At 42.6% G+C, this 27,761-nt stretch overlaps 1 protein-coding gene across 1 annotated transcript in view; it reads left to right on the top strand.

Annotated features, from left to right (window-relative positions):
• mgat4b (alpha-1,3-mannosyl-glycoprotein 4-beta-N-acetylglucosaminyltransferase B) overlaps positions 1-27,761 on the top strand; it is a 261,750-nt gene that overhangs the window by 104,723 nt on the left and 129,266 nt on the right. Inside the window, exon 2 of the mRNA XM_041193895.1 lies at positions 16,762-16,941. Within this exon, the coding sequence (XP_041049829.1) occupies positions 16,762-16,941 (180 nt within the window). The remainder of the gene's footprint in view (positions 1-16,761; positions 16,942-27,761) is intronic.

The raw sequence follows: 27,761 nt of genomic DNA, 5'->3' as shown, positions 1-27,761 counted from the left end.
CAAATATTGCAGGAATCGGCAAACATGGGATGTTGGGTAAACAATACATGGTGCATCAATGTTTTTTAGGTATAAATAAGTCAGTAACTTTTTTTGTATAATATTTTACTAGATTCAATTTTGGTCTGTTTGGAATTTATTTCGGGGGGTGGGGGAAAGATTGCAAATATTACATATCCCTGGCTGGAAATGTAGAAGACCACATGGCTGATTAGTATAATCCAGCCTATTTCTTTTTGATTGTATGGTATGAAGAAGGACAAAGAAAAGTATTCTCTGGATAGGGCATCATTGGCAAGGCCAGTGTTTGTTATTGTCCCTAGTTACTCTTGTGAAGATGGTGATGGTGAGCCACTGCTTCGAACAGCTGCAGTCCGGGTGATGAAGGAACTCCCACAGATGGTGTTGGACAGAGAGTTCCAGCATTCTGAACACAGCGACGATGAAAACAGTCAAAATATTTTGAAATCAGGATGACATGTGTGCCTTGAGAGGGGACTTGGAAATTTTGCACAACATTGTGCTCCAGTTTTTTGTGTGTGGTTATCTGTTAATTTTAAGGAATAAAAGCTGCTGTCTTGATTTTGTTTGCATGGTTTTTTACAAAGCCAAGTGCAACCGCAAGAAGGTGGTTATCTACACGGATACACATGTAGCTCAGGTGATTGGATCCATTGACAATGGTAGATGTTTTTAATTAACCCAGCATTTTTCACCTGAACTACACTGGGCAATAGTTGGTGTAGATGTATAATTTTAGGACATGTACCTTGAGCAAGTTTATGTGACAAGAAGAGTTGCTGGCAAACTACCAATTCTTTCTCTGGAAGCACTTGATTGTTATGGATACAAACATCAGTTGCATTAAGATGATCATATTCTCACTGGATCTCTATTGTATAGCAGAATTCAGCAATGCTGGAAACCAGTTCAATTAACCTGATGCATTTTTGTTCAAGGTTGAACATGGTATTGATTTTTTTTAAAAATCTGAAAGATACAAAAAGGATTTAAAAATTAGCTTTATTCTCAGAAATTATCTGCCAGGTTAACTTGATATAACAAAGTTGCAACAATTGATTGGTTCGTCAAAGAATCATACACATAGGAGGAGCCAAGATGGTCAATTCCTTCATACAAGTATCCTTTGTGATTTGTTTAAATAGATTTTTGATTCATAACTTGCTTTGAGTCTAAGAAGCAATTTTTAAAAATTCATTAAGGCCCTCATTATTTTTCATTGAAGGTATTCATCAGCCTATCTTTTTCAGAGGGATGCATAGGATTTACATCACAGAAACAGGCTGGTGTTTATGCTCCACGCAGACCTTCTTCTAACCCTATCATTTCTTCATGTGCTTATCTTGCTTTCCCTTAGATGCCCCTTGTTGTGTTTCTTTAAGCACCTGACAACCTACTTCTTGGTCCAAGCTTTTGGTCATCTATTCTAATATCTCCTCACATGGCTGAGTGTCAAACATTGCTTGATAATGCTACTGTAAAGTGCCTTGAGTCATTTTACCATATTAAAGGCACTATATAAATATAAAACAAAAACAGAAATACCTGGAAAAACTCAGCAGATCTGGCAGCATCGGCGGAGAAGAGCAAAGTTGTCGTTTCGAGTCCTCATGACCCTTCAACAGAACTAAGTAAAGTAAAAATAGGGGTGAAATATAAGCTGGTTTGGTGGGGGGGGGGGGTGGTTGTGGGGTGGGGGAGAGAGAAATGGGGGAGTGGTGGTTGTTGGGACAAGCAAGCAGTGATAGGAGGAGATAACCAAAAGATATCACAGACAAAAGAACAAAGGTGTTGAAGGTGGTGATATTATCTAAAAGAATGTGCTAATTAAGAATGGATAGCAGGACAAGCAAAGTACAGATAGCTCTAGTGGGGGTGGGGTGAAATAAGACTAAAAGGGCATAAAAGGTATAGATAAATGATCAGTGGAATACATTAAAAATAATGGAAATAGGTGGGAAAAGAAAAATCTACATAAATTATTGGAAAAAACAAAAAGGAGGGGGAAGAAACGGAAAGGGGGTGGGGATGGAGGAGAGAGTTTAAGATCTAAAATTGTTGAACTCAATATTCAGTCCGGAAGGCTGTAAAGTGCCTAGTCAGAAGATGAGGTGCTGTTCCTCCAGTTTGCATTGAGCATCACTGGAACAATGCAGCAAGCCAAGGACAGACATGTGGGCAAGAGAGCAGGGTGGAGTGTTAAAATGGCAAGCGACAGGGAGGTCTGGGTGATGCTTGCGGACAGACCGAAGGTGTTCTGCAAAGCGGTCACCCAGTCTGCGTTTGGTCTCTCCAATGTAGAGGAAACCGCATTGGGAGCAACGAATGCAGTAGACTAAGTTGAAGGAAATGCAAGTGAAATGCTGTTTCACTTGAAAGGAGTGTTTGGGCCCTTGGACGGTGAGGAGAGAGGAATTGAAGGGGCAGGTGTTGCATATCTTGCGTTCGCATGGGGAGGTGCTGTAGGAGGGGGTTGAGGAGTAGGGGGTGATGGAGGAGTGGACCCGGGGTGTCCCGGAGGGAACAAACCCTATGGAATGCCGCCGGGGGGGATGAAGGGAAGATATATTTGGTGGTGGCATCATGCTGGAGCTGGCGGAAATGGGGGAGGATGATCCTTTGAATGCGGAGGCTGGTGGAGTGATAAGTGAGGACATGGGGGACCCTATCATGTTTCTGGGAGGGAGGAGAAGGCGTGAGGGCGGGTGCGCGGGAAAACCTTGGTTAAGGAAGAAGGAGGACATGTCAGAGGAACTGTTTTTGAAGGTAGCATCATCAGAACAGATGCGACGGAGGCGAAGAAACCGAGAGAATGGGTTGGAGTCCTTACAGGAAGCGGGGTGTGAGGAGCTGTAATCGAGGTAGCTATGGGAGTCGGTAGGCTTGTAATGGATATTGGTGGACAGTCTATCACCAGAAATTGAGACAGAGAGGTCAAGGAAGGGAAGGGAAGTGTCAGAGATGGACCACGTGAAAATGATGGAGAGGTAGAGATTGGAAGCAAAATTAATACATTTTTCCAGGTCCCGACGAGAGCATGAAGCAGCATCAAAGTACTTATCGATGTACCGGAGAAAGAGTTGTGGGAGGGGGTCGGAGTAGGACTGGAACAAGGAATGTTCCACTAATCCCATAAAGAGACAGGCATAGCTGGGGCTCATGTGGTACCCATAACCACACTTTTTTTTGGAGGAAGTGAGAGGAGTTGAAGGAGAAATTGTTCAGCGTGAGATCAAGTTCAGTCAGACGGAGGAGAGTAGTGGTGGATGGGGATTGTTTGGGCCTCTGATCAAGGAAGAAGCTGAGAGCCCTCAGACCATCCTGGTGAGGGATGGAAGTGTAGAGGGATTGGACGTTCATGGCGAAGAGGAGGCAATTGGGGCCAGGGAACTGGAAATTGTTGATGTGATGTAAGGTGTCAGAGGAATCATGGATATAGGTGGGAAGGCACTGGACAAGGGGAGAGAGAAGGGTGTCAAGACAGCGAGAAATGAGTTCCGTGGGGCAGGAACAGGCTGACACGATCAGTCTGCCGGGACAGTCCAATTTGTGGATTTTGGGTAGGAGGTAGAAGCGGGCCATCCGACGTTGGGCAACTATCAGGTTGGAAGCTGTGGAAGGAAGATCTCCAGAGAAGATGAGGTCAATGACAGTCCTGGAAACAATGGCTTGATGTTCAATGGTGGGGTCATGGTCCAGGGAGTGGTAGGAGGAAGTGTCTGCGAGTTGACACTCAGCCTCCGCGAGGTAGAGGTCAGTGCGCCAGACAACAACAGCACCACCCTTGTCAGCGGGTTTGATGACTATGTTAGAGTTGGACCTGAGAGAACGGAGTGCAGTAAGTTCAGAGAGAGACAGGTTAGAATGGGTGAGAGGAGCAGAGAAATTGAGACGACTAATGTCACACCGACAGTTCTCAATGAAAAGATCAAGAGAAGATAAGAATCCAGAGGGTGGGGTCCAGTTGGAGGGAGAATATTGGAGGTGGGTAAAAGGATCCGTTGAACGGGGAGAGGATTCCTGCCCAAAGAAGTGAGCACGGAGACGAAAGCTGCACATGAATACAAATTGCTGTCAAAAGAGTAACTACAAGTACTGATTACCTAACCAAGCTTGGGAACTACAGTCATGGTAGCCTGTTGGTTGGCTGGAAGCAGCCAGTGTGTACGGTTTGAAACATGTTCAATGAGGGAGAAGAAGTGCAACACCTTGATCATGACTTGAAATTTGCGAGCACTTACATGTCCTAAAATGGATCAAAGCAACAATGGTCTATTTAATTTGAAGGACACTTACCACAGCACAATGTTTGATTTAATGTTTTATTCTTTCATGGATGTGAATATCGCTGGCAAGGCCAGCATTTGTGGTCTATAATTGTCCTTGAGCTGAGCGGCTTGCTAGGCCATTTCAGTGGGCACTCAATAGTCAACCAGACTGTGTGGGTCTATAGGCCAGATCAGGTAAGGATAGCAGATTTCCTTCCCTCCAGGACATTAGTGAACCAGATGGGTTTTTACAACAATGGGTGACAGTTTCATGGTCACCATTACTGACATTAGCTTCCAGGTCCAGGTTTATTAAGTAATTGAATTTAAATTCCATCTGCTGTTGGAACCCATGCCCCCATAGCATTAGCCTGGGCTTCCAGATTGCTAGTCTAGTGACATTACCACAATGCCACTGAGAAGGTTGCATTTGCCCCAGCAAATACTGTTATTGTGTTTCTGCCTGAACAGTGCACCAAATCACAGGACGTGTATTGCATGGTGTAACAAAAATTCTGGTTGGATTTTTTTCCTCCTAAAGACAACTTGCTGTCTATGTGGCTGTACGTTCTATGTAATCATTTGAAGCGGACCATTCAGCCCAACAGGTCCATGCTGGTGTTTACTGCCTAAATGAGACCCTCACCCTATTCCAATGAACCCTATGAACATACCTTTCTATTTCTTCATCCCTCATGTGTACTTGGCTTCACCTTAAATACATCTATGCTATTTGCCTGGAAACGTCTTTCTCAGAGATTTGGTTGGAATGTGGAACTTGGTACCATAAGGAATAGTTGAGGCTTATAACATAAATGCAGAATTTACTAAAATCATCAGAACATAAGAAGTAGGAGCAGGAGTAGGCCCTTTGACCCTGTTCTGGCAGCTAGTAAGATTATGATGATCATCATCTTCAACCTTTCCACACTATCCCCATATCTCAGAACTTCCTCAATATCCAAAAATCTATTGACCTCTGTCTTGAGACTTAACGACTGAGCACCCACATCTCTTTGGGGTAGAGAATTCCAAAGATTTACAACCCTTTGGGGTGCAGCAAATTCCCCTCGTTTCAAAAATGGCCAACCCCTTATTCTGAGACTCTGGCCCCTAGTTCTATATTATAACTATCAGGAAAGATTGAACAGACTAATGCTATATTCTCTAGAAAAGAGAAGATGGAGAGGCCTTTAGAGTATCTTTAAAATTGTGAATGCTTTCATCAATAGAGTAACACAGAGAAAATAGTTCCACTTGCAGAACTAGGGGCTATAAGTATAAAGCTCAAAATAAATCCAATAGCGAAATTCAGGAGAAACTTCTTTACCCAAAGAGTGGTGAGAATGTGGAAGTCATTACCATATGGACTAGCTGAGATGAATAACATTGATGCATTTAAGTGGAAGTTAGATAAGTACATGAGGGAGAAGGGAATAGGAGGATATGTTGGGTGGAGAGGGGATGGGAGGAGGCTCCTGTGGAGCATAAATGCCAACTTCGACCTGTTGGACCTAATGCCTATTTCTGTGCTGTAAATACTATGTAAAAAGGTTGCATTTATCACAAAATCAATATCAGTAAGAGACAGAGTATCTGGTCATTTATTGCATTGCTGATTGTAGAAACTTGCTATGTGCCAATTGGCTGCGTATTCCCTACATTAACCAATGACTACTTCATTAGCTGTAAACCACTTCGTAGCTCTGAAAGATATTCTATAAATGAAAGTCTTTCCACATCATCCTGCTCATAGCTGTGGGAAGTGTTCTCATTTGGGAGAGTGAAATTGTTGTTTTTGCTTTTATTGCACATACTAAACCATATTTAATTATGCATTCAAAGTGTGCTGTGTGATGAGATTTTTGTACCTGTATTCGATTAAACCAGATTGCTTGCTTGCGTTCAGGAATGTGTGCACACCAGATCACAAATTGAGGAGGAACAAACAAGGAAGGCATTGATGTAGGCAGCTTTATAGGGCTAATGTCTGAACCAGAGATTTCACAGCACCCTGTGGAGAAAAAAATGAAAGATTAAAAAACTGCAGTGACATCAATAAACTGGTCCATTTTAAAAATGCAAAGGTTTTTTTAGTCATTTTTTTATCATAAAAAATATGATAAAAGGAAAAACAGTTTTTCTGCCACAACATGAAAGCTCAAAATATTTTGTTGGTTGAAGAGTGGGAAATTAATTGCCATCATCAAAAGAAAATAGGAAGACTTGAGCCATGATTTCTGCTAAGCCCCTCCCCATCTTGATCCACTTCTGGATTTCCATGTTTCTATATTAAAAACTGGTTGCTCAAACATCATTTAAAAGGGATTATCCAGTCGCTATCTGATTGCTGTTTGTGGGATCTTGCTGTGTATAATTTTGCTGTTAAGTTTTCTATATTACAGTGACCATGTTTTTAAAAAGTACTTCATTTTCTGTAAGTGCTTTTGGCATGTTCTGAAGTCATGAAAGGTGCTACAAAAATAAGCCTTTTTTAAAAAAATGTTTTCCCCATCCAATCCCTCACTATTCCCCGAAATTCAGCTGGGCTCTGACACTGTCCCTGCAGTCAAAGGTCCTACAGAAACTCTTTGTTCCCACAAATGTCATTCACCCATCAGCCCCGTGATCACTGAATGGCAATGGCTGTTGCACTGGTATCGCTCAATTTAAGAACTCTTATCTTTGTTGTTGAGTGAGCATAATGTTTGTCACAGGGTTGGTATATCTTTCAAGATAGCAGAGCTCGCACCATTGCTCATGGGTGTTCAGGAGTGTGAAGCAAAATTTAGATGATTTATGAAGCTCTTAAACCCCAGCTCGGAATGCCACATAGAGGGGCGAGGGTGTCCATTTTAGAATATTGTGGTGGATGGCACTTCTCCTGCCCCCACCCCTCTAAAATTTCACACAGGTCGGAGTGGCAGGGCAGGTGGTGGGAAGGCCAACGCTGGATTTTATGTGCCACCCCTGCCTGCAAACCTACTGGCGAGGAGTGTAAAAATCAGCCCAGTTAGTTTAAATAACTCTTAAAAGGAGCCAATTTGTAATTAGCAGTCAGGATGAATTTTAGAAGGGAGTGTAATTCTTGGCTGTAAGTTCTGCATGCCACAAATGTTCTATCAAGCTTCATGTCAAAGTGGAATAGGCAGACACCTATGGCATTGAATCAACACCTGGAGTGAACAGACCTACGACAATAAATGATACTGTCATATTTTCTGTTGGAGAGTTCACTTTTGATGTTTGCCCATTTATTCATGGAAAGCAGTTCACGGTTGTGGTGTTATTACCACATTAATAGAAAAACAGTATGGGTGCTTGAATTCAGAATGCTGGCAGTAATTGTGCGTGCTGCTTTCATTAACTGAATGATGATTTTATTCTTCAGCATGCTAATTATCACTGCATGTTTAACCCTCAAAGATGAGATTCTGCTGTGCAACTCAAAAGAAAGATTTGCAATTATAATCTGCCTTTCATGACTCAAGCACTTTATAGCCTATGAAATACTTTTTTAATGTGTAGTCGCTTGTAATGCAGGAACCATAACAGCCAATTTGTGCATAGCAAGCTCCCAGAAACAGCAATGTGATAAAGGCACATGATCTGATTTTTAATTATGCTAGTTGAGGGATAAATATTGACCCAGGATACCAGAGAGAACTTCCCTGTTCCTCTTAATTGGCGCCATGGGATCTTTTACATCATACACCATCCTGCCTTGGGGCTACATCATTGTTCCTTCACAGTCGCTGGGTTAAAATCCTGGAAATCTCTCCCTTCTGTGGGTGCCCTACAACACATGGACTGCAGTAGTTCGAGAAGGCAGCTCACTACCACCTTCTCAAGGGCAATTAGGGATGGGCAATAAATGCTGGCCTAGCCAGCGACATCCACATCCCATGAACAAATTAAAAAAGGACCCATTTGAGTTCTAGATTTCCATTATCTTTTTGCAGAAAATGTGTTTCCTGATTTCTGTCCAGAAAACCCTGGTCCAAAATGTTAATATTGTACCCCAGCAGAAGTAGTTTTTGTTCACTCTGTTGAATCCTTTTTAACATTTTTAAACAACTTGATTGGACCCCCCTTCAATCTTCTAAACCCAAGGGGATGCAAGCTAAATTTATGCAATCTGCATTTATAATTTAACCCCGTGAGCCCCAGTAATTTAAATGTACAGCTGTTACAATCACTGCTTACCCACATCCCATGAATAATGAATGATGTTTTATTAAATATTTGTATCACTGACAAGTCCGGTATTTATTCCCCATTCCTGGTTGCCCATTGAGAAAGTGGTGGTGAACTGCCGCCTTGAACTGCTGCAGTCTGTGTGCTCCCACCATGCATTAAGTATACAGTTCCAGGAAATAACTGGATGTGATAGTGTCCAATGCACTGCCTCCAATTAGTATTGTCAAAGGAAGAGTGTGTTAATCTTTTTCTAAACATGTATGTAATTTAGCAGTTCTGCTTCCAGTGACCAATTTATTTTTAACTCTGCTGGCCTCTTGTGCATCCTCAATTTTAACCACCCTGCGATTGGTGGCCCTTCAGATGCCTAGACCCTGAGCAATGGACTTGCTCCTCAATATCTGTCTTTTAAAACCTTAAACCAGCCTCTTTGATCAAATTTTTGGTCATCTATCCCAATATCTCCCTGGTGTCAAGTTTTGCTTGTAGTGCTCCTGTAAAGCACCGTGAGAGGTTGTGCCACATTAAATGCGCTGTATTAATGCAAGTTATCGATTGGAGTGAAGGTATGATATTTTCCATGATTTTTATAAATGCATGGGCACTGGAAATACCAGAGTTTTAGGGAGAGAATTCTAGAACTAAGGAGCTAGGGGCATGTCCTCCAATGGCAGAGTGATGGAAATGAGGGACCCACAGGAGCCCAGAATTGAAGAAGCACAGAGATCTTGGGAGGGGTTCAATGATAGGAGGGATGAGGTTATGGAGTGATTTGAAATCAGTGTAGGTGAGCGTGCGTTGGAGTCGTTGTTGAACAGGACTTGGTGAGAGTTAGGATACGGAGTAACAGAGTTTTTCCAGAGGGAGGAAGATGGGAGGCTGACTTTTGCAGTGCTCAAAATACGGAATTTTATGAATTTGTTTCTTCTAAAGCTTGTCACTTGATTCAAAAATAAAATACTCTTTTGGTGCAAATGATATTGAATATTACATCAAAAACTCAATTCAAAGATGACCTTGGTCATTGGATATTAGGTGTTTCCTCTAATTAAGAAGCACTCATTGTTGATAAATGGTGATGAATCTCATCATTATTTGAATATGTTCTGAGGTTTACTTTAGCAATTTGTTTAAACCAGCATTTTCTTTTGTATCTTCCTGTAGATTAGTTTGTATAGCTGTTGTTCCAGTGATTGGAGTAGTTGGTCCAGGCAGAATTTTAAGGGAAGAGGATACCAGTTCAATCTATCTAGGCTGAATTCATTCATGTCTCGTGCATAACCTATAATGAAGAATAGTGCTGTGCTGAATTGCATGTGATGTGTCATATTTCTGGAAGATCGAGGTATAACAGTAGTCCATAAGTTATCAATGATACCTTAATCCTTAGAGAAACAGAGCTACAAATTTATATGTATTTTTCAGAACAGCAAAAAAAAGTACATCCCTGTTGTGATCTTGAGCAGGTATTTTTCTCTGAATGGAGTCGGCACATAGATGCAAACAAAGTGGGTTGCAACAGAATCATTCTAAGCTCAGAATCAAAGTTCCACAGATGCTGGAAACCTGAAAGAAACAGAAAAAGCTAGAAATACTCAGTGGGTCAGGCAGCATTTATGAAGAGAGAAACAAAATGATGACAAAATGTTAACTTCCTTATTCCATAGATGCTACCTGACCTACTGGGTGTTTCCAGCATTCTCTGCTCCTGAGGTCAAGCTGTTCAACTATGTTCTTCACTCCTTTACAATTTTAATATATTATTATTAAACTTGCAGGAGAATTTATTTTTCTACATTTGAAGTTGATGGATGTTACCATTGAGTTAATGGCTCAGTGGATAACTCTCTTGCCTCTTAAGCCAGAATGTTGTGAGTTCAAGTCCCAGATTAGAGACTTGAGCACTCAATTTAGGCTGGTGCACTGTGCAGAGCGGGGCAGTGCTGTATCTGGCAGCTCTGATGGATGAAACATTAAACCAAGGTCCTGTCTGCTGTTCAGGTGGGCCTGAAAGATTGTGACATTATTTGAAGAAAAGCAGAGGTGTTCTTCCACTGTTCTGGCTAAGATTCAACCAAAATATTGCCAAAGTAAATTAGCAAGTCAATCAACTTGTTACTGTTTGTAGGAGCTTGATGTGCATAAATTTGCCATTCCTTTTGCCTACCTAACAATTGTAACTGTTTTAAGGAAGAGCAGCATGACATCACTAGAGGGGAAGTGTGTCACGTGATCCAGCCTAAGTTTCACTTTAGCCTGTGAGCAGAACAGAGTCTTCAAGCTTTCTATCCATATATAGGTGTTCTTATGTGCCTAGTTTAAATAAATGAACCCACAACATGTTTACACAATCCTTTGAGTGATGGGTGCCTTTATATCATTATAAGAACACAAACATGGTGTTCAATGGTGGTAACACAGCATGGCAGCAAGATTAAGTACAGGTACCATGTGGTTAACAGCCTTGGATTGTGCTACATGGCATGAGACAACCCTCGACGTTTTGGTCAGACCACAATGAAGCTGCAGCATCAGAATGTTGAAACCGCATCATGGTAACTGCGCAGAAAAGGCATAAGAAGACATCAGCAGCACGGCTGTGTTTTGCTCACAGGCTTAAGTGAAACTGAAGCTGGATCACATGACACACTTCCTCTCTAGTGATGTCATGCTACTGTGCCTTAAAGGTATATTACACCAGTTAAAATTGTCTGCCCTAAGAAAATTGGTAACTACTCATTATTAGCCAATATTGACACAGGGAAAGTGTCAACATATTACCCCTGCAAATTCTAAAATACATATATCCACAGACATGGAAGACTGTGGCGAAACCTACTACTACACAACTTTCAATGTACCATGGTGCAGGATCCATAGTCTTGGAGTCTAAGTACAATCCATCCTCCTGGGTGTCACACATGTTAAGGCCCAGTGATTGCGGATCTCCCAGCATGCTGTAATCTTGCACTAGTGACAATCCATAGAATTAGACAGACCCCATATGGCAGATAAACCACAGAAACTACTACTATCACCTTGTTCACAACCTAATGTCAAAATATCCAGAATGTTTTGACAAAATTGGAAACTTCAGGGGAGCTGCAACATTACACTTGCAGGAAAATGCAAGTCCGTCAATTGGTCTGGTACATTTTACGCAATGCAAATGGCAGCAGCTACAAAAAGAAATGGCAAAATATTCCACACTACAGAAACTGTGGAAAGCCATCATTGAAGGATGGCCTGATTCAATGCAGCATGTCCACAAGCACCATTTCGGCCTTACTGGGACAAGCTAGGCATCTCCCGGGAGTCGTATTTAAAGGCAGCAGGTTGTCATATGTCATAGAGACCTTTGCAATCTGATATTCTCCAACAGCTTCATCACTCACATGAGCGTAGATTGCACAAGCAGACTCACAAAAGAGACAGTTTATTGGCCAGGTAGGCGTAATAGCATTGAAGTTGTTGTAAAGAAGTGCAAGGCATGTGAAAAGCCTGTGCCAAGTTAGCACAAAGAACCACTGATTCCGTATGAGGTTTCTGCTCTTCTTTGGTCCAAAATCACATCGGACCTCTTTCATGTTCATGGCACTGACTTCATAGTCATTGTCAACTACTTCACCAAGTACCCTATCATTCAACAATTGCACAATATGTCAAGCACAACTGCCATGCACACTCTAAGTGCTATTTATAGTTTATTTGGTGTGCCTGGAGAGATCATTATCTTAATTTATTGGTAAGCCATTTCAGAATACGCGAGAGAAGTGGAATATTGATCACACTACTTTACACCATTACCCTAGATCCAACAGTCCAGTTGAACGAACAATTTGGTTGGTGAAATCCCTAATTCTCAAATGTAGACAGACCAAACAAGTTATATCTGAGAGCGACACCTTTAAGTGCAACTATTCCATCACAGGCAAAGCTAATTTTTGGCAGACCAGTGCGTACCAATTTAAATGCTCTTACCCATTCTACTCTTTCAGAAATGAGAGAGCAACTTTAAAAACTCAGAGAAAATGACCAACATGCATGATAAAAATGCAGGGACAGAATTGCCAGGTTTAGAGTTGGGACAACAAGCTTACATCCAAGATCCTACAGAAGGTACATGGCAACTAGCTAAGGTGACAAGTATTTGTCCAGAACCAAGGCCCTATGATGTCATTACACACAATGGTAATAGAGGGAAAATCAAATCCATTCCAGCTCCCCAACCACCATACAGTCCTACTAAATCAGGTAGGTGCAATAGCATTGAAGTTGTTGTAAAGAAGTACAAGACATGTGAAGGGCCAGTGCCAAGTCAGCACAAAGAACCACTAATTCCGTATGAGGTTTCTGCTCTTCCTTGGTCCAAAGTCACATCTGACCTCTTTCATGTTCATGGCACTGACTTCATAGTCATTGTCAACTACTTTGCCAAGTACCCTATCACTCAACAATTGCACAATATGTCAAGCACAACTGCTGTGCACACTCTAAGTGCTATTTATAGTTTATTTGGTGTGCCTGGAGAGATCATTATCATAATGGTCTGCAATTTATTGGTAAGCCATTTCAGAATATGCGAGAGAAGTGGCATATTGGTCACACTACTTTGCACCATTACCCTAGATCCAACAGTCCAGTTGAACGAATAATTTGGTTGGTGAAATCCCTAATTCTCAAATGTAGACAGACCAAGCAAGTTATATCTGAGAGCGACACCTTTAAGTGCAACTATTCCATCACAGGCAAAGCTAATTTTTGGCAGACCAGTGCGTACCAATTTACCTGCTCTTACCCATTCTACTCTTTCAGAAATGAGAGAGCAACTTTAAAAACTGAGAGAAAATGACCAACATGCATGATAAAAATGCAGGGACAGAATTGCCAGGTTTAGAGTTGGGACAACAAGCTTACATCCAAGATCCTACAGAAGGTACATGGCAACTAGCTGAGGTGACAAGTATTTGTCCAGAACCAAGGCCCTATGATGTCATTACACACAATGGTGAGACATAATAGAGGGAAAATCAAATCCATTCCAGCTCCCCAACCACCATACAGTCCTACTAAATCTAGGACTAGATCCCAAATGCAACCAGGAACAACAACATCCAAGAATAACCATTACACAGGTCACTGTGAGCAATTAAAGAAATCTCCAGAAAAGGTTATCATTACAAGATTTGGGCGTACCAGCAGATTATTGCGAGGGGAATTGAATACAAGAGTAGGTTGGTTATGCTTCAGTTATACAGGATATTGGGAAGACCACATCTGGAGTACTGTGTAGAGTATTGGTCTCCTTACTTAAGGAAATATACAAATGCATTAGAAGCAGTTCAGAGAAGGTTTACTAGATTAATACCTGCAATTGATGGGCCCTCTTATGAGGAAAGGCTGGACAGGCTAGGCTTGTATCCATTGGAATTTCGAAGAGCAAGAGGCAACTTGATTGAAACATATACGATCCTGAGAGGACCTGGCAGGATGCATGTGGAAAGAATGTCCCCTCTGGTGGGGGAATCTAGAACTCCTGTGTCACTGTTTCAAAATAAGGGGTCACCCATTTAGGACAGATGAGGATAAACTTTTTCTCTGAGGGTGGTGAGACTTTGGAGTTCTCTTCCTCAAAACGTGGTTGAGGCAAAGTCTTTGAATATCTTTAAGGCAAGAGTAGATAGATTATTGACAAGCAAGCGGGTAAAAGGTTATCAGGGGTAGATAGGAATGTGAAGTTGAGGTTAAAATCAGATCACCTATGATCTTAGTGAATGGTGGAGCAGACTCGAGGGGCCAGGTGTCTTACTCCTCCTAATTCGTAAGTTTTTATTACCTATATGCTTTGGAGACTCATAGATTCATTAGTTTTATATGATTATGTTAAACATGAACATGCATTGTAAATAGTTACACTTCTTTGAAAGGAGGGAATAGTATCTTTAAGAAGAAAGGGTGATGTTGTAGTATGTACAACAGCATGACATCACAAGAGGGGAAGTGTGTCACGTGATCCAGCCTCATGCCTGTGAGCCGAACATAGCAATCAAATGATATTAACTATGCTTCAGAAGTAACTATGTGGTTGTGAAGTGCTTTGGGAAGACCTGAGGTTGTGCAAGTTTTGTTCTAGTTTAGTGACAGCTCAACTTGCAGTGAGATTAGAATTGTAGCTGTGTGCTGATTTACTTTCGTATGTTAGTTTAAATCAGTGTTTAGCTCTGGCTATTGGCCTACAGGTACCAGATTGCTTCCTCAGATTAATTGCTCATTGGACTCCTTTCAATCACTGCAATAAGAAAGAAAACCTGCATTTATATAGTGTCCTAAGCCTGGTGATGTCCCAAAGCAATTTGCAGGCAATTAATCACTTTATTGAAGTGCACTCACTATTGTTATGTAGGTAAATGTGACTGACAATTTACATATGGCAAAACCTAACAATAAGATGAATGCTTTTTTAATCTGCTCTTGTTGGTGGCTGAGGAATGATGGGGCTCATAAAATTTTGATGAATAAATTCTGTAGAGAATTCGGAGCAAGCTTCTTTATCCAGAGTGTGGTTAGAATCTGGAACTCATTGCCACAAGGAATAGTTCAGGTGAGTACAGATGCTTTTAAGGGAAACTTGGATAAACACATGAGGGAGAAAGGAATAGAAGGTTATACTGGTTGGGTAGAAGGAGGATCATGTGGAGCATTAGCACCGGCATGAATCTATTGGACCAAGTTACCTGTTGCAGTGCACCACACTATTTATTTCTGACTCCCAGGCGTGAGTGCCACCAACTAATCCAAGCTGACAGTCGGCATTCATCTTGTAAATCTTGTCTAGGTTTGCACCATTTTCATTGAGAAGGGCAGTTTTAACCCATGGCATAATTTTATTGCCTGCAGACAAACTCCATACCAAGGCTTGAGCAATGCATGCTCACATCAGTGTAGTACTGAAGAAACGTTGGGTTTGTGCAGTTAAGGGTATAGTAGCATAATGTTTATGTTACTGGGCTAGTAATCTAGAGGTCTAGTTTAATGATCCAGCGACGTGAGTTTAATCCCCACCATGGCAGCGGGGAACTTAAATTCAATTAATAAACATCCGAAGACCACGTCCCTGGGAAGACTCAAAAACTCACCAAAAGCAGCAGAGGAAGAGTCTAAATGCGAACAATACATAGTATTAATGTGAAGCACTATTACTTATATATTTATATCTGGTAACTGGATATATAGCTGAGGTGAACTAAAGACCTAAGCAGGTGGGTTTTCCTGTACCTGTAAATTGTAAGAAGTGAACCTGTTTGTATTGTTGAAATGCAAACAACATTTTGCGTTGTTTATTTAATTAAATTTATCTTTTAAAAAAAGATGAAAAATGGCGTATCAGTCAGGGTGACCATGAAACAAGCTGATAGTTGTAAAATCCATCTGGTTCACTGATGTCCTTTAGGCAATCTATAATGTGATTCCAAACCCCCAGCAATGTTGGGCTGAATTATAAGAGGCGCCAGATTCCCAGCCCGAGGGGAACACCAGCTTCCTCACATGCATTTAACAGTCAATTGACTGCTAATAGACCTGAGTTGGGAATTCCGCCCTTCTGCATCAGGAAGTCCTGCCACAGAGGCCAGCAGCTCTCCTGCACTTCGGAACAGGGGTGTGGAGTTGGACAAGTATTTGGGTAAATGTTTGGGGGTTTCACTGAATGCCAAGCTGGCAGGCCCTGGCAAGGGATGGGGAGATAGGGAGGGGTCTGACAGGTCATGGGGCCAGGGGAACCTGGGAAAGAGGTAATAGCTTGAGGGAGGCCCTCTGATGGACCAGGGGGCCCATTGGGAAACCCCACCATCCCCACCATCTCTCTATCTCCACCCCACCCCACCCCCCCCACCCCCCGTTTCCCTCCCCAAATGTACACCCACATCGCATGAATGAATGAAAAGAAAGTCGGCATCTCATCAAAGCCAGAATTTTGAGATTCTAGCTTTGTACAAAGCTTGAGCACGTGAATTACACTTACAATCCAATATTGAGAACTGCTCTCTTGTGGATGTAAAAGTCTCTTCCAGCTGAGAAACAGATGGAATTTTAAAGGTCACAATTCAAGGAAGAAGAGAAACATTGTCCCCTGTTTCTCCTCGTATCATCACCAAGGAACAGACTAACTGCCTTTCATCTCTCAGGTATAAGTGGGACAGTTTGAAAATGTACAACCAATGTTTTAATTATCAGTGATGGCTCATTTTCACTCCTGATGTTTTTATTTTCCCAGGAGATGTGGTAGACATTTATCAACGGGAGTTTCTAGCACTTCGTGACAGACTGCATGCAGCTGAGCAAGAAAACCTCAAGCGCTCTAAAGAACTGAACATTGTCTTGGATGAGATAAAACGAGCTATTGCTGAGAAACAGACATTGAGGGATTTCAACAGAACCTGGAGTAATTTGTCAGGTACCCTCCATTATACATTGGATCCACTCTACATAGGACTACTGCAACAGCAACCTCTCTTTATATAGAGCCTTTAATGTAGTACAAATGTCCCAAGGTGCTTTCCGAGAGTGATTCTCAAATAAAATTTGATAGTGAGGCACATGAGGAGATAATAGAACACGTGATCAGAAGTTGAATAAGAGGTAGGTTTAAGGATCCTCTTAGAGGAGAGAGAGGCGGATAGGTTTAAGGAGGGAAATTTAGAAGTGAGGTCTAGAACGTGTTGAAGGCACAACCGCTAATGGAGGGATGTGCAAGAGGCCAGGGTTGGAGGAGTGCAGGAATCTCAAAGGGTTGTTGGACAGGAGGATGTTAGACAAATAGGGAGGAGTGAATTTAAGAACATAAGAAATAAGAATGTAAGAACATAACATAAATAGGAACAGGAGGAGACCATTCGGCCCCTTGAGTCTGCTCTGCCATTCAATAAGATCATGACTGATGATCTTGTGTTTCGATTTCCACACTCCCATCTAACCCTGATAACCTTAGATTCTTGTTAGGCAAGGGAATCAATCTACCTCTGCCTTAAAAATATTCAATGACCTTGCCTCCACCACTGTCTGAAGCAGAGAATTCCAAAGTCACACAACCCTCTGAGAGAAAAAAACTTCTCCTCATTTCTGTCCTAAAAGGGCGACCCCTAGTTTTAAAACAGTGCCCCCTAGCTCTGGACTCACCCACGAGAGGAAACATCCTTTTGATGCCCATCTTATCAAAGACGTTCAGTATCTTGTATACTTCAGTCAAATTACCCCCCACTCTTCTAAACTCCACTGGAAACAAGCCCAGTCTGTCCAACCTTTCCTCCATAAGACAACCTACTCATTCCAGGTATCAATCTAGTAAACCTCCTCTGAACCACCTCCAATGCATTTATATCCTTCCTTAAATAAGGAGACCAAAACTGCACACAGTATTCGAGGTGCGGTCTCACCAATGCCCTGTATAACTGAAGCGTAACATCCTTACGTTGATGTTCAATCCCTCTCGTAATAAAGAATAGCATTCCATTAGCCACCTTAATTACTTGCTGTACCTGCATGCTAACTTTTTGTGAATCTTTACTAGAACACCTAGATCCCCCTGTACCTCAATTATGTAGCCATTCTCCATTTAAGTAGGTACTCTGCATTTTTTGTTCTTCCTGCTAAGGTGAACAACTTCACATTTTCCCACATTATACTTCATTTGTCAGATCTTTGTCTACTCATTCAACCTATCTTATGTCCATCTGCAACCTTCTCATGTTCTCTTCACAACATACTTTCCTACCTATCTTTGTGTCATCTGCAAATTAGGTACTATGTCTTCACTCCCCTCGTCTAAGTCAATGATGTAAATTGTAAAAAGTTGAGGCCCAGTACAGACCCCAGTGGGAGTCCAGTTATCACATCCTATTAATCAGAAAAAGACCCATTTATGCATATTCTCTGCTTTCTGCCAGCCAACCAATCTTCTACCCATGCTAATATGTTACCCACTACACTATGCACTTTTATTTTCCACAATAATCTTTGACGTGACACCTTATCAAATGCCTTCTGGAAATCCAAGTACAGTATGTCTATAGGCTCCCCTTTATCCACTGTGTATGTTACTCCTTCAAAAAATTCCAATAAATTGGTTAATCATGATTTTCCTTTCACAAAACTGTACTCACTCTTCCTTATTACCTTGAGCTCTTCCAAGTGCCCAGCTATAACCTCCTTAATGATCGATTCTAATAATTTCCCCACGACAGACATCAAGCTAACTGACCTATAGTTTCTGTTTTATTCCTCCTCCCATTTTGAATAGAGGAGTTATATTTGCTACTTTCCAATATGATGGAACCTTTCCAGAATTTAGCGAATTTTGGAAAATTAACACGAGTGCATCAACTACCTTATTAACCACCTCCTTTTAAGACCCTTGGATGTAATTCGTCGGGACCTGGAGACTTGCCAGCCTGCAGCTCCATCAATTTGCTCAGTACCGTTTCCCTAGTGATTTCAAATTCACCAAGTTCCTTTCTCCCTGTCATCTCCTGATTTGCAGATTTACTGGAATGTTTTTTTGTATCTTCTATAGTGAACACAGAAGTAAGATATTTGCTTATTTCTTCTGCCTTTTCCTTATTAACTCTCCACTGTCACTCTCTAGAGAACCAACACTCACTCTACTTCCTCTTTTCCTTTTTAAATACCTGTAGAAACTCTTGCTATCTGTTTTTACATTTCTAGCTAGCTTCCTCTCATACTCTAATTTCTTTCTCCTGGTTAACCTTTTAGTCATTCTCTGCCATTCTTTATATTTTGTCCAGTCATCTATCCTGCCACTCATCTTTGTGGAGTTGTATGCTTTTTCGTTAAGTTTGATGCTTTCCTTAACATCTCCAGTTAACCATGGATGGCGGGCCTTCCCCTTAGAATTTTTCTTTATATTAGGAATGTGCTTATTCTGAATGCTCTGAAATATCCCCATAAATGTCGGCTACTGCTTCTCTATTGATCTGTTCCCTAGCCTAGTTTCCCAGTTTACTTCAGCTAGCTCAGCTTTCATCCCCACATAGTTGCCCTTATTTAAGTTTAAAACACTCGTCTTAGACCCACTCTTCTCCCTTTCAAACTGGATGTAAAATTCAATCATATTGTGGGTGTTGCTACCGAGGGGTGTCTTTACTCTGAGGTCATTAATTAATCCTGTCACATTACACAATACCAACTCTGGTATAACCTGCTCTCTGGTTGGTTCCAGAACATGCTGCTCTAAGAAACTATCTTCAAAACATTCTAAGAACTCCTCATCCAGGCTACCACTGCCAATCTGACTTTTTCAGTTTATGTGTAGATTAAAATCACCCATGATTATTGCTATCCGTTTATCACAAGCACACAATATTTTCTCTTGAATACTTTGTCCTACACTGTGGCTACTGTTAAGGGGCCTGTAGACCACTTCCACTAATGACATTTTTCTCTTAATATTCCTCAACTCCACCCAAACCGATTCTACATCCTGAACTCCTGAACCAAGATCACCTCTAACCATTGCATCCATGCCCTCTTTGATTAACAGTGCTACCCCTCCACCTTTACCTAGCTTCCTATTCTTCTTGAATGTCATGTACCCTTCAATATTAAGGACCCAATCTTTATCGTCCTGCAGCCACGTCTCTGTAATAGCTATCAGATCATATTTATTTACTTCAACATGGGCCTTCAATTAATTTGCTTTTATGAATGTTACGTGCATTCAGATAGAGAGCCTTCAGTTTTGTCTTTTTGTTACCTTCGTAACATCTAGTCTTGACTGTTGATATATTCTTAGGTTTTTTTCTCTGTCCTTTCCTGCCATTCTCTGACCCTCATTTCTCATAAAGTCATAAAGAGAGGTCTACAACACAGAAAAAGGCCCTTTGGCCCATCAAGTCTGCGCCGGTCAAACAAGTACCTAACTATTCTAATCCCATTTTCCAGCACTAGGCCCATAGCCTTGTATGCCATGGCATCACAAGTGCACACCCAAATACTACTTAAACGTTATGAGGGTTTCTGCCTCGATCACCCTTTCAGGACGTGAGTTCCAGATTCCCACCACCCTCCGGGTGAAAAAATTCTTCCTCACATCCCCTCTAAACCTCCTGCCCCTTACCTTAAATCTATGCCCCCTGGTTATTGATCCCTCTACCCAGGGGAAAAGTTCCTTTCCTGTCTACCCTATCAATGCCCCTCATAATTTTATACACCTCAATCATGTGCCCCCTCAATCTCTTCTGCTCCAGGGAAAATAAACCCAGTCTATCCAATCTCTCCTCATAACTAAAACTCTCCAGCCCAGGCAACATCCTGGGAAATCTCCTCTGCACCCTCTCTAGTGCAATCACATTCTTCCTATAATGCAGATTCCTGAACTGCACGCAATACTCTAGCTGTGGCCTAACCTGTGTTTTATACAGTTCCAGCATAACCTCCCTGCTCTTATATTCTATGTCTCAGCTAATAAAGGCAAGTATCCCATATGCCTTCTTAACCACTTTATCTACCTGTCCCGCTACCTTAAGGGACCAGTGAACACGCACACCAAGCTCCCTCTGATCCTTGGTTCTCCCCAAGGTCCTACCATTCATCGTGTATTCCCGTACCTCACACTTAACCAGATTAAATTCCATTTGCCACTGATCAGCCCATCTGACCAGCCCGTCTATATCCTCCTGTAATCTAAGGCTATTCTCCTCACTATTTACCACCCCACCCACCAATTTTCGTGTCATCCGCAAACTTACTGATCAACCTTCCTACATTCAAGTCTAAATCGTTTACACATACCACAAACAGCAAGGGACCCAACACCGATCTCTGTGGAACCCCACTGGACACAGGCATCCAGCCACAAAAACACCCCTCGACCATCACCCTCTGCTTCCTGCCACTCAGCCAATTCTGGATCCAATTTGCCAAATTTCCTTGGATCCCATGGGCTCATACCTTCATTATCAGTCTTCCATGCAGGACCTTATCAAAAGCCTTGCTAAAGTCCAAGTAGACTATGTCAAATGCATTGCCCTCATCTACACATCTGGTCACCTCTTCAAAAAATTCAATCAAATTGGTCAGACATGACCTCCCCTTAACAAAATCATGCTGACTGCCCTTGATTAATCCCTGCCTCTCCAAATGTAGATTAATTCTGTCCCTCAGAATTTCTTCCAGTCGTTTCCCCACCACTGAGGTTAGACTGACTGGCCTGTAGTTCCCTGGTTTATCCCTTCCTCCCTTCTTGAATAATGGTACCACATTGGCTGCCCTCCAGTCCTCTTGCACCTCTCCTGTAGCCAGAGAGGTATTGAAAATTATTACCAGCACCCCTGCTATCTCCTCCCTTGCCTCACTCAACAGCCTGGGATACAATTCATCCAGGCCTGGAGATTTATCTACTTTTAAGCCTGCCAGACCACTTAGAACCTCCTCCCTTTCTGTGCTAATTTCTTTAATTATATCACAGTCCTTCTGCCTGATTTCCATACCCATGTCGTCCCTTTCACTTGTGAACGCCAATACAAAGTATTAATTTAGAACCCTACCTACGTCTTCTGGTTCCACACACATTACCACTATGGTTCTTAATGGGCCCTACTCTTTCCCTAGTTATCCTCTTACTCTTAATGTACTTGTAAAATAACTTTGGTTTTTTCTTTATTTTACCTGTCAATGTTTCTTCATGCCCCCTTTTTGCTCCCCTAATTTCCTTTTTAAGTTTCCCCCCCTAACACATTCTATACTTCTCTAGAGCTTCCACTGTTTCGAACCCTTGGTATCTGCCATAAGCACCCCCCCCCCCCCCAACTTTTCTCTTTATCCAATGCTGTATATCCCTCGACATCCAGGGTTTCCTGGATTTGTTGGTCCCATCCTTTGTCATTACTGGAATATTTTGGCCTTTACTCTCCCTATTTCCTTCTCGAATGAGTCACACTGCTCTGATGCAGATTAGCTAACAGTAGCCAATCCCATTCCAGTATGGCCAAATCATATCTGATCTTATTAAAATTGGCCTTCCCCCAATTTAGAACTCTGATTTCTGGCCCATCCTTATCCTTTTCCATAACAACCTTGAATCTAACGGAGTTATGATCACTATCTGCAAAATGCTCCCCTACTGATACCTCTACCACTTGCCTGGCTTCTTTCCCTAAAATTAAGTCTAGGACCGCCCCCTTTCTTGTAGGACTTCTATGTACTGACTAAAAAGCTCACCTGGATGCATTTTAAGAATTCCTCACCCTCTAAACCTATCACACTATGACTAACCCAGTTAATGTTGGGGAAGTTGAAATCCCCCACTATTACTACCCTATTATTTTCACACTTCTTTGAAATTTGCCTATGCATCTGCTCCTCTATTTCTCTCTGAATGTTTGGGGACCTATAGTACACTCCTTGCAATGTGATTGCTCCTTTTTTGTTTTTCAGTTCTACCCGTATGGCTTTATTTGAGGAGCCTTCTAAGATGTCATCCCTCCTTACTACTGGAATTGACTCCTTGATCAATATTGCGATACCCCCTCCTCTTTTACCTCCTTCCCTGTCTTGCCTGAAGACCCTATATCCTGGAATGTTGAGCTGCCAGTCCTGCCCCTCTCTCAACCGTGTCTCTGATGACAATGAAATTATACTTCCATGTGTTAATTTGTGCCGTCAATTCATCTGCCTTATTTGTCAGACTCCTTGCATTAAAATAAATACCATCCAACCTTGCCAAACTCCCTTGTGCCTTAACTGGCCTATAATTTCTTTGCCTTCCAGATTCACTTGCTCTCTCTTCTAATTTTGGCTGTGCATCTCCCCCTGCTGAACCTCCTCTCAGGATTCCATCCCCCTGCCAAGTTAGTTTAAACCCTTCCCAACAGCACTAGCAAACCTCCCCGCAAGGATGTTGGGCTCATTCCGGTTCAGGTGCAACCCGCCTGCTTTGTACAGGTCCCAACGCCCCCAGAAACTGTCCCAATATCCCAGAAAGCCCTCCCTCCTGCACCATCTCTACAGCCATGCATTCATCTGGACTAACCTATTTCTATACTCACTAGTGCGTGGCACTGGAAGTAATCCAGAGATTACTACCTTTTGAGGTCCTGTTTTTTAATCTGTTTCCTAGCTCCCTAAATTCTGCTTGTAGGACCTCATCCCTCTTTCTACCTATGTCATTGGTACCAATATTTACCACGATCTCTGTCTGTTTGCCCTCCCCCTTTAGAATGCCCTGCAGCCATTCAGTGACATCCTTGAGTCACGTCCAAGGCTGCAGAAACGCTTGTCTGTTCCCCTTACTATCGAGTCTCCTACCACTATTGCTCTACCCTTCCCTCCCCCCCCGCCCCCCCCGCCGCCGCCGTCCCCCGTCCCAATGCAGCTGCGCCACTCACAGTGCCTTGACCGTGGCTGCACTCCCCAGAGGAACTGTCACTCACCGTTTTCCAACACAGAAAAGCAGTTATCAAGCGAGATGCACCTGGGGATTTCCTGACTTCCTGCCTGACACCTTCCTTCTGATTGGTCACCCATTTACCCTCTCTCTGCACTTCCGTAAGCTGTGGGGTGACCATGCCTAAAAACATGCCATCCACGAAACTCTCAGCCTCCTGGATGCACCTCAGTGCCTCCAGCTGCCGCTCAAGTTCCAAAACTCGGAGCTCAAGTAGTTGCAACTGGCGGCACTTTCTGCACACATGGCCGGTCAGAGCGCAAGGAGTGTCCAATTCCCACATGTTACAGGCGGTACATAACATGGGACTGAGCTGCCCTGCCATGCCTGTAGTTGGGAAAATAAAACCTTACTTTAAGTTAAATACAGTAAAAAAAAAAGTTAAATTATTTATGTACTTTAAGTAAAAACTAGAACCCTTACCTTTCCTTAGCTTAATCTATTTTAAAGTGGAGAAAAACTGAAGAAAAACACTTATCCACTACTCACGAATCAACTCTCACCTTTGTGCTGACGTCACTTTTTGAAGTGATTGCTTCACTGTGATGCTGACTGCAGGATACTCTTCCCAGACTGCCTCACTGTGATGCTGACTGCAGGATGCTCTTCTCAGACTGCTTCACCACGATGCCGACTGTAGGGTGCTCTTCCCAGACTGCTCTTTTATCCTGTGTCTCAGCTCTCCTCACGCTCTTTTACCCTGTGTCTCCATTGCTCTCTTTGCGCTCTTTTATCCTGGAGAAGCTACTGGGGATATTGAAAACCAGGTTGAGAATTTTAAATTCTAGGAGTTACCAGAATGAAAGCCAATGTAAGTCATTGAGCACAGGATGGCAGGTGAAGAGGATGTGGGCAGCAGCTAAAGGAGCGAGTGGATTACCTGATGGTAATTATGTTTGAGCAGCTCTGGTAACTTGCCCCAGCTGTGGGATGTTGCCACTTTATTCAGTGTTCAGTGGTGCAGATTTGTTCTGCTAAAAAAAAGTCACTTCCCAGATCTTAAAATGTACAGGCATATGCTTTTGTTTGAAAACAATGTCTGGGGTCAACCTTTATTCAGTGAGGCCAATGAGCCCAAAGCATTATGTGTCGATCAGTTATGGTGTCACGTTTCAGTGACACAGCAATGCCTTTCAACACCTTTAGATTGAGTAAGAAATTGTTGGGAGGCTATTAGCCTCAATGAGCCCAGCTCTTTCTCCTCATTTCCACATTCCAGGAAGTCTAATATAAATGTAAATATAAACATGAATAGGTTCTCTGCAGTGGGTAAATTTTAGCCCACTGGCTAAATTCTGTCACAAACTTGTTTTATGTCAACTGTTCAATGATCTTCCTTGTTAATTTATTCTGTTCTATTACCTTCTGTTCCAGTTGACTTCACTGAATCACATACTTGTAAGCAAATAGCATATAAAATTCTGCTGAGGCTGTTGATTTGCTGATGGTGTTCTATAACATTTAAAGGTAATCTCTAGAAAAGTTCTAAAAAAAAACCTCTTTGATGAAAACTTATCCTGATTTGAACCCCTGCTTATAATCAATGCTAAAACTGCTGATGGGGGTAATGAGGGAAGAGTTTAATTTCAGGAATTGCTTCTTAGACCGCAGTTGTACTTTTGGTTTGATTCCAGTAAAGGCTAAGTCACAACAGGTGAGAATAACTCAGTTAGCATTGGGATACTGGCCCATGGTGTGTGTATATGACTTAAACTGCAACGGAGAAATATGAAGGTAAACATGAATATGTTCTCTGCAGTGGGAGAGGTTTTAGCACATCAGCTAAACCCAGTGCACATATTGATTCTGTACACTCAGAAAACTTTTGATTCCCTCTCACTGCTGGAAGCCTAGGATCTATAGAAGTTCCTGATGCTGTGGTTATTTAGGCCCTAATCTCTGGACTTCTTCGTCTAAACCTCTCCACCCCTCTCTTACTCCTTTTTTTAAAATGTTCTTTAAAACTCTTCAATCAAGCTTTTGGCCACCTGTCCTAATATCACAACCTTTGGCTTACTGTCAATTTTATGCTCCTATGAAGCTCTTAGGGCTTCCCATGTTAAAGATGCCAAATAAATTCAAGTGTTCTTGAACTTGTGTACAATAATCCAGCACACATCCAATCTTGCAAAACTCTGTGACCTATGAAGGATGTATTATCTAAAAAAAAACATAGACACTGCAGGCAGTGGAAAAAGAAATTGCTCAGCAGGCCAGTAGGTATCTTCAAAGCGAGCAGAGATTAAACAGAAAATGTTCCAGTTCAACAGTATTTAGCACACCCATGAATTGGATCATGAGGGGTAGGTGGAGATGCAGGTCACCTCAACTGGACAACTGAAGGGGAACCCCAGCATGTAGTTTTGCACAATGCCCAGGACCTGTGACACCTGAGTCTGAAGGCCAAATGCTCAGCATGCGTGGGAGAGTGCTTGCACATGGCTCGCAGTGGCCCAGGCAAATGCCTTTGCCTCCTTGCAGATGCCTCATTCTGGGGGATGGGGTGTCCCCAGGAAGATGGTGGGGACACGTGGTGGGGAGGGAGAAGTGCCAGGCCTTAAGGATTATAACTAAAACAACACATTAGCTATTATTGAAGTTCAAGTGAATATTTTTATAAAAGTTTGATATCTGTTACATTCAGTAGCCCACCTGCGCAACCAATTGTGATTTCAGCATTTCTTAATATTTCCCTCCGACACTCCTGCCTGATTTTCCCCCACCCCTTGCTAACTCTCCACCATCATTTGGAAGGCTGATCCCAGAGGCCCGTCATCAGACTCTGACCTCACAGATGCCTCTTCCTTAGTGCTCCTTCAAGCGCCAGTTAGCTCGGCTGATCCTGCCGTCTCCTGCTGTGGACACCTGTTCGTGCAGTGATCGCCAGAGTGTGACCCTTCCTACACTAGAGCTAATACCCACCAAGGTGTGTGTGTCTCTGGGCTGGTGGAAGGCGCAGGTGCCTGTTGTGATGCCTGCACAGTTGCGCTTTGATCATCAACGATGTCTTCGCTCTCCTCCGGGCTTGTGTTGGAGCTGAACAGGGCTCCCTGCAACTTGGCCCTTGCCCCCTTCCTGGTGGCACCTGTAAGGGAGAGAGTGAGTGACAGCATGAGCTACCTCCAACTTGGAGGCATCCTTGGCCCTCAGCTTTCTAAGCCATGCATGGATCCTTATTGGATTGAGGCTGAAAGCCAGCCTCCCCATCTCCAATGGCCCAGTCCTGCACCACCTCGGCCAGCTTGGCTGCTCGCTCCTCAAATTCTGTTACTTCCTACAAGTGAAGTCAATCGCCTCCAGCCTTCTCCCTCTCTCTGCTGTTATGGCTTAACTTTTCCTGCAGAAAGAGAACAGAGAAGATGGGGTTGAGAGAGATTGTATTTAGCATCCAATCGTACATAGCAATTTCAAGTATCTTTCTCATGCTCCCAGTCTTAGAGATGACACATTGGATTGTGTGGCATGTGTTGATGCACTGCAGGTTGTCCGGAAGGGTTCTGGGCCAGCACCCTCCAGAGCGGTGAGCCCATCCACATACAAGGATAAGGTTCAGAGAGGTGTGTCAGAGAGGCAGAGCTTGCTGGTGCCTCAGTGCCTGAGCTCCTTCTTCCCCCTTGCCCTCCATCTTTCAGATGGCTTGTGAGCTCTCTGTGGAAGGATGAGGGAGGCACAGTGGCCTGTCCACCTGCAGAGTGGATGAACTGCAGCAGAGCTTTAATGCGAGAATTTTTAGCGTTGCCACTGAGGCCCATGTCCCCTGTACCAATGGTTGTCTTTAGTGTGAGCAGTTGAGGGTTCACTTTACCCTGTTGTCA

The sequence above is a fragment of the Carcharodon carcharias genome, chromosome 8 (assembly GCF_017639515.1).
Source record: "Carcharodon carcharias isolate sCarCar2 chromosome 8, sCarCar2.pri, whole genome shotgun sequence".
In the NCBI taxonomy this organism is placed as follows: Eukaryota; Metazoa; Chordata; class Chondrichthyes; order Lamniformes; family Lamnidae; genus Carcharodon; species Carcharodon carcharias.
The sequence above is the reverse complement of the archived record's forward strand: the minus strand, read 5'-3'. Positions and strand labels throughout refer to the sequence as shown.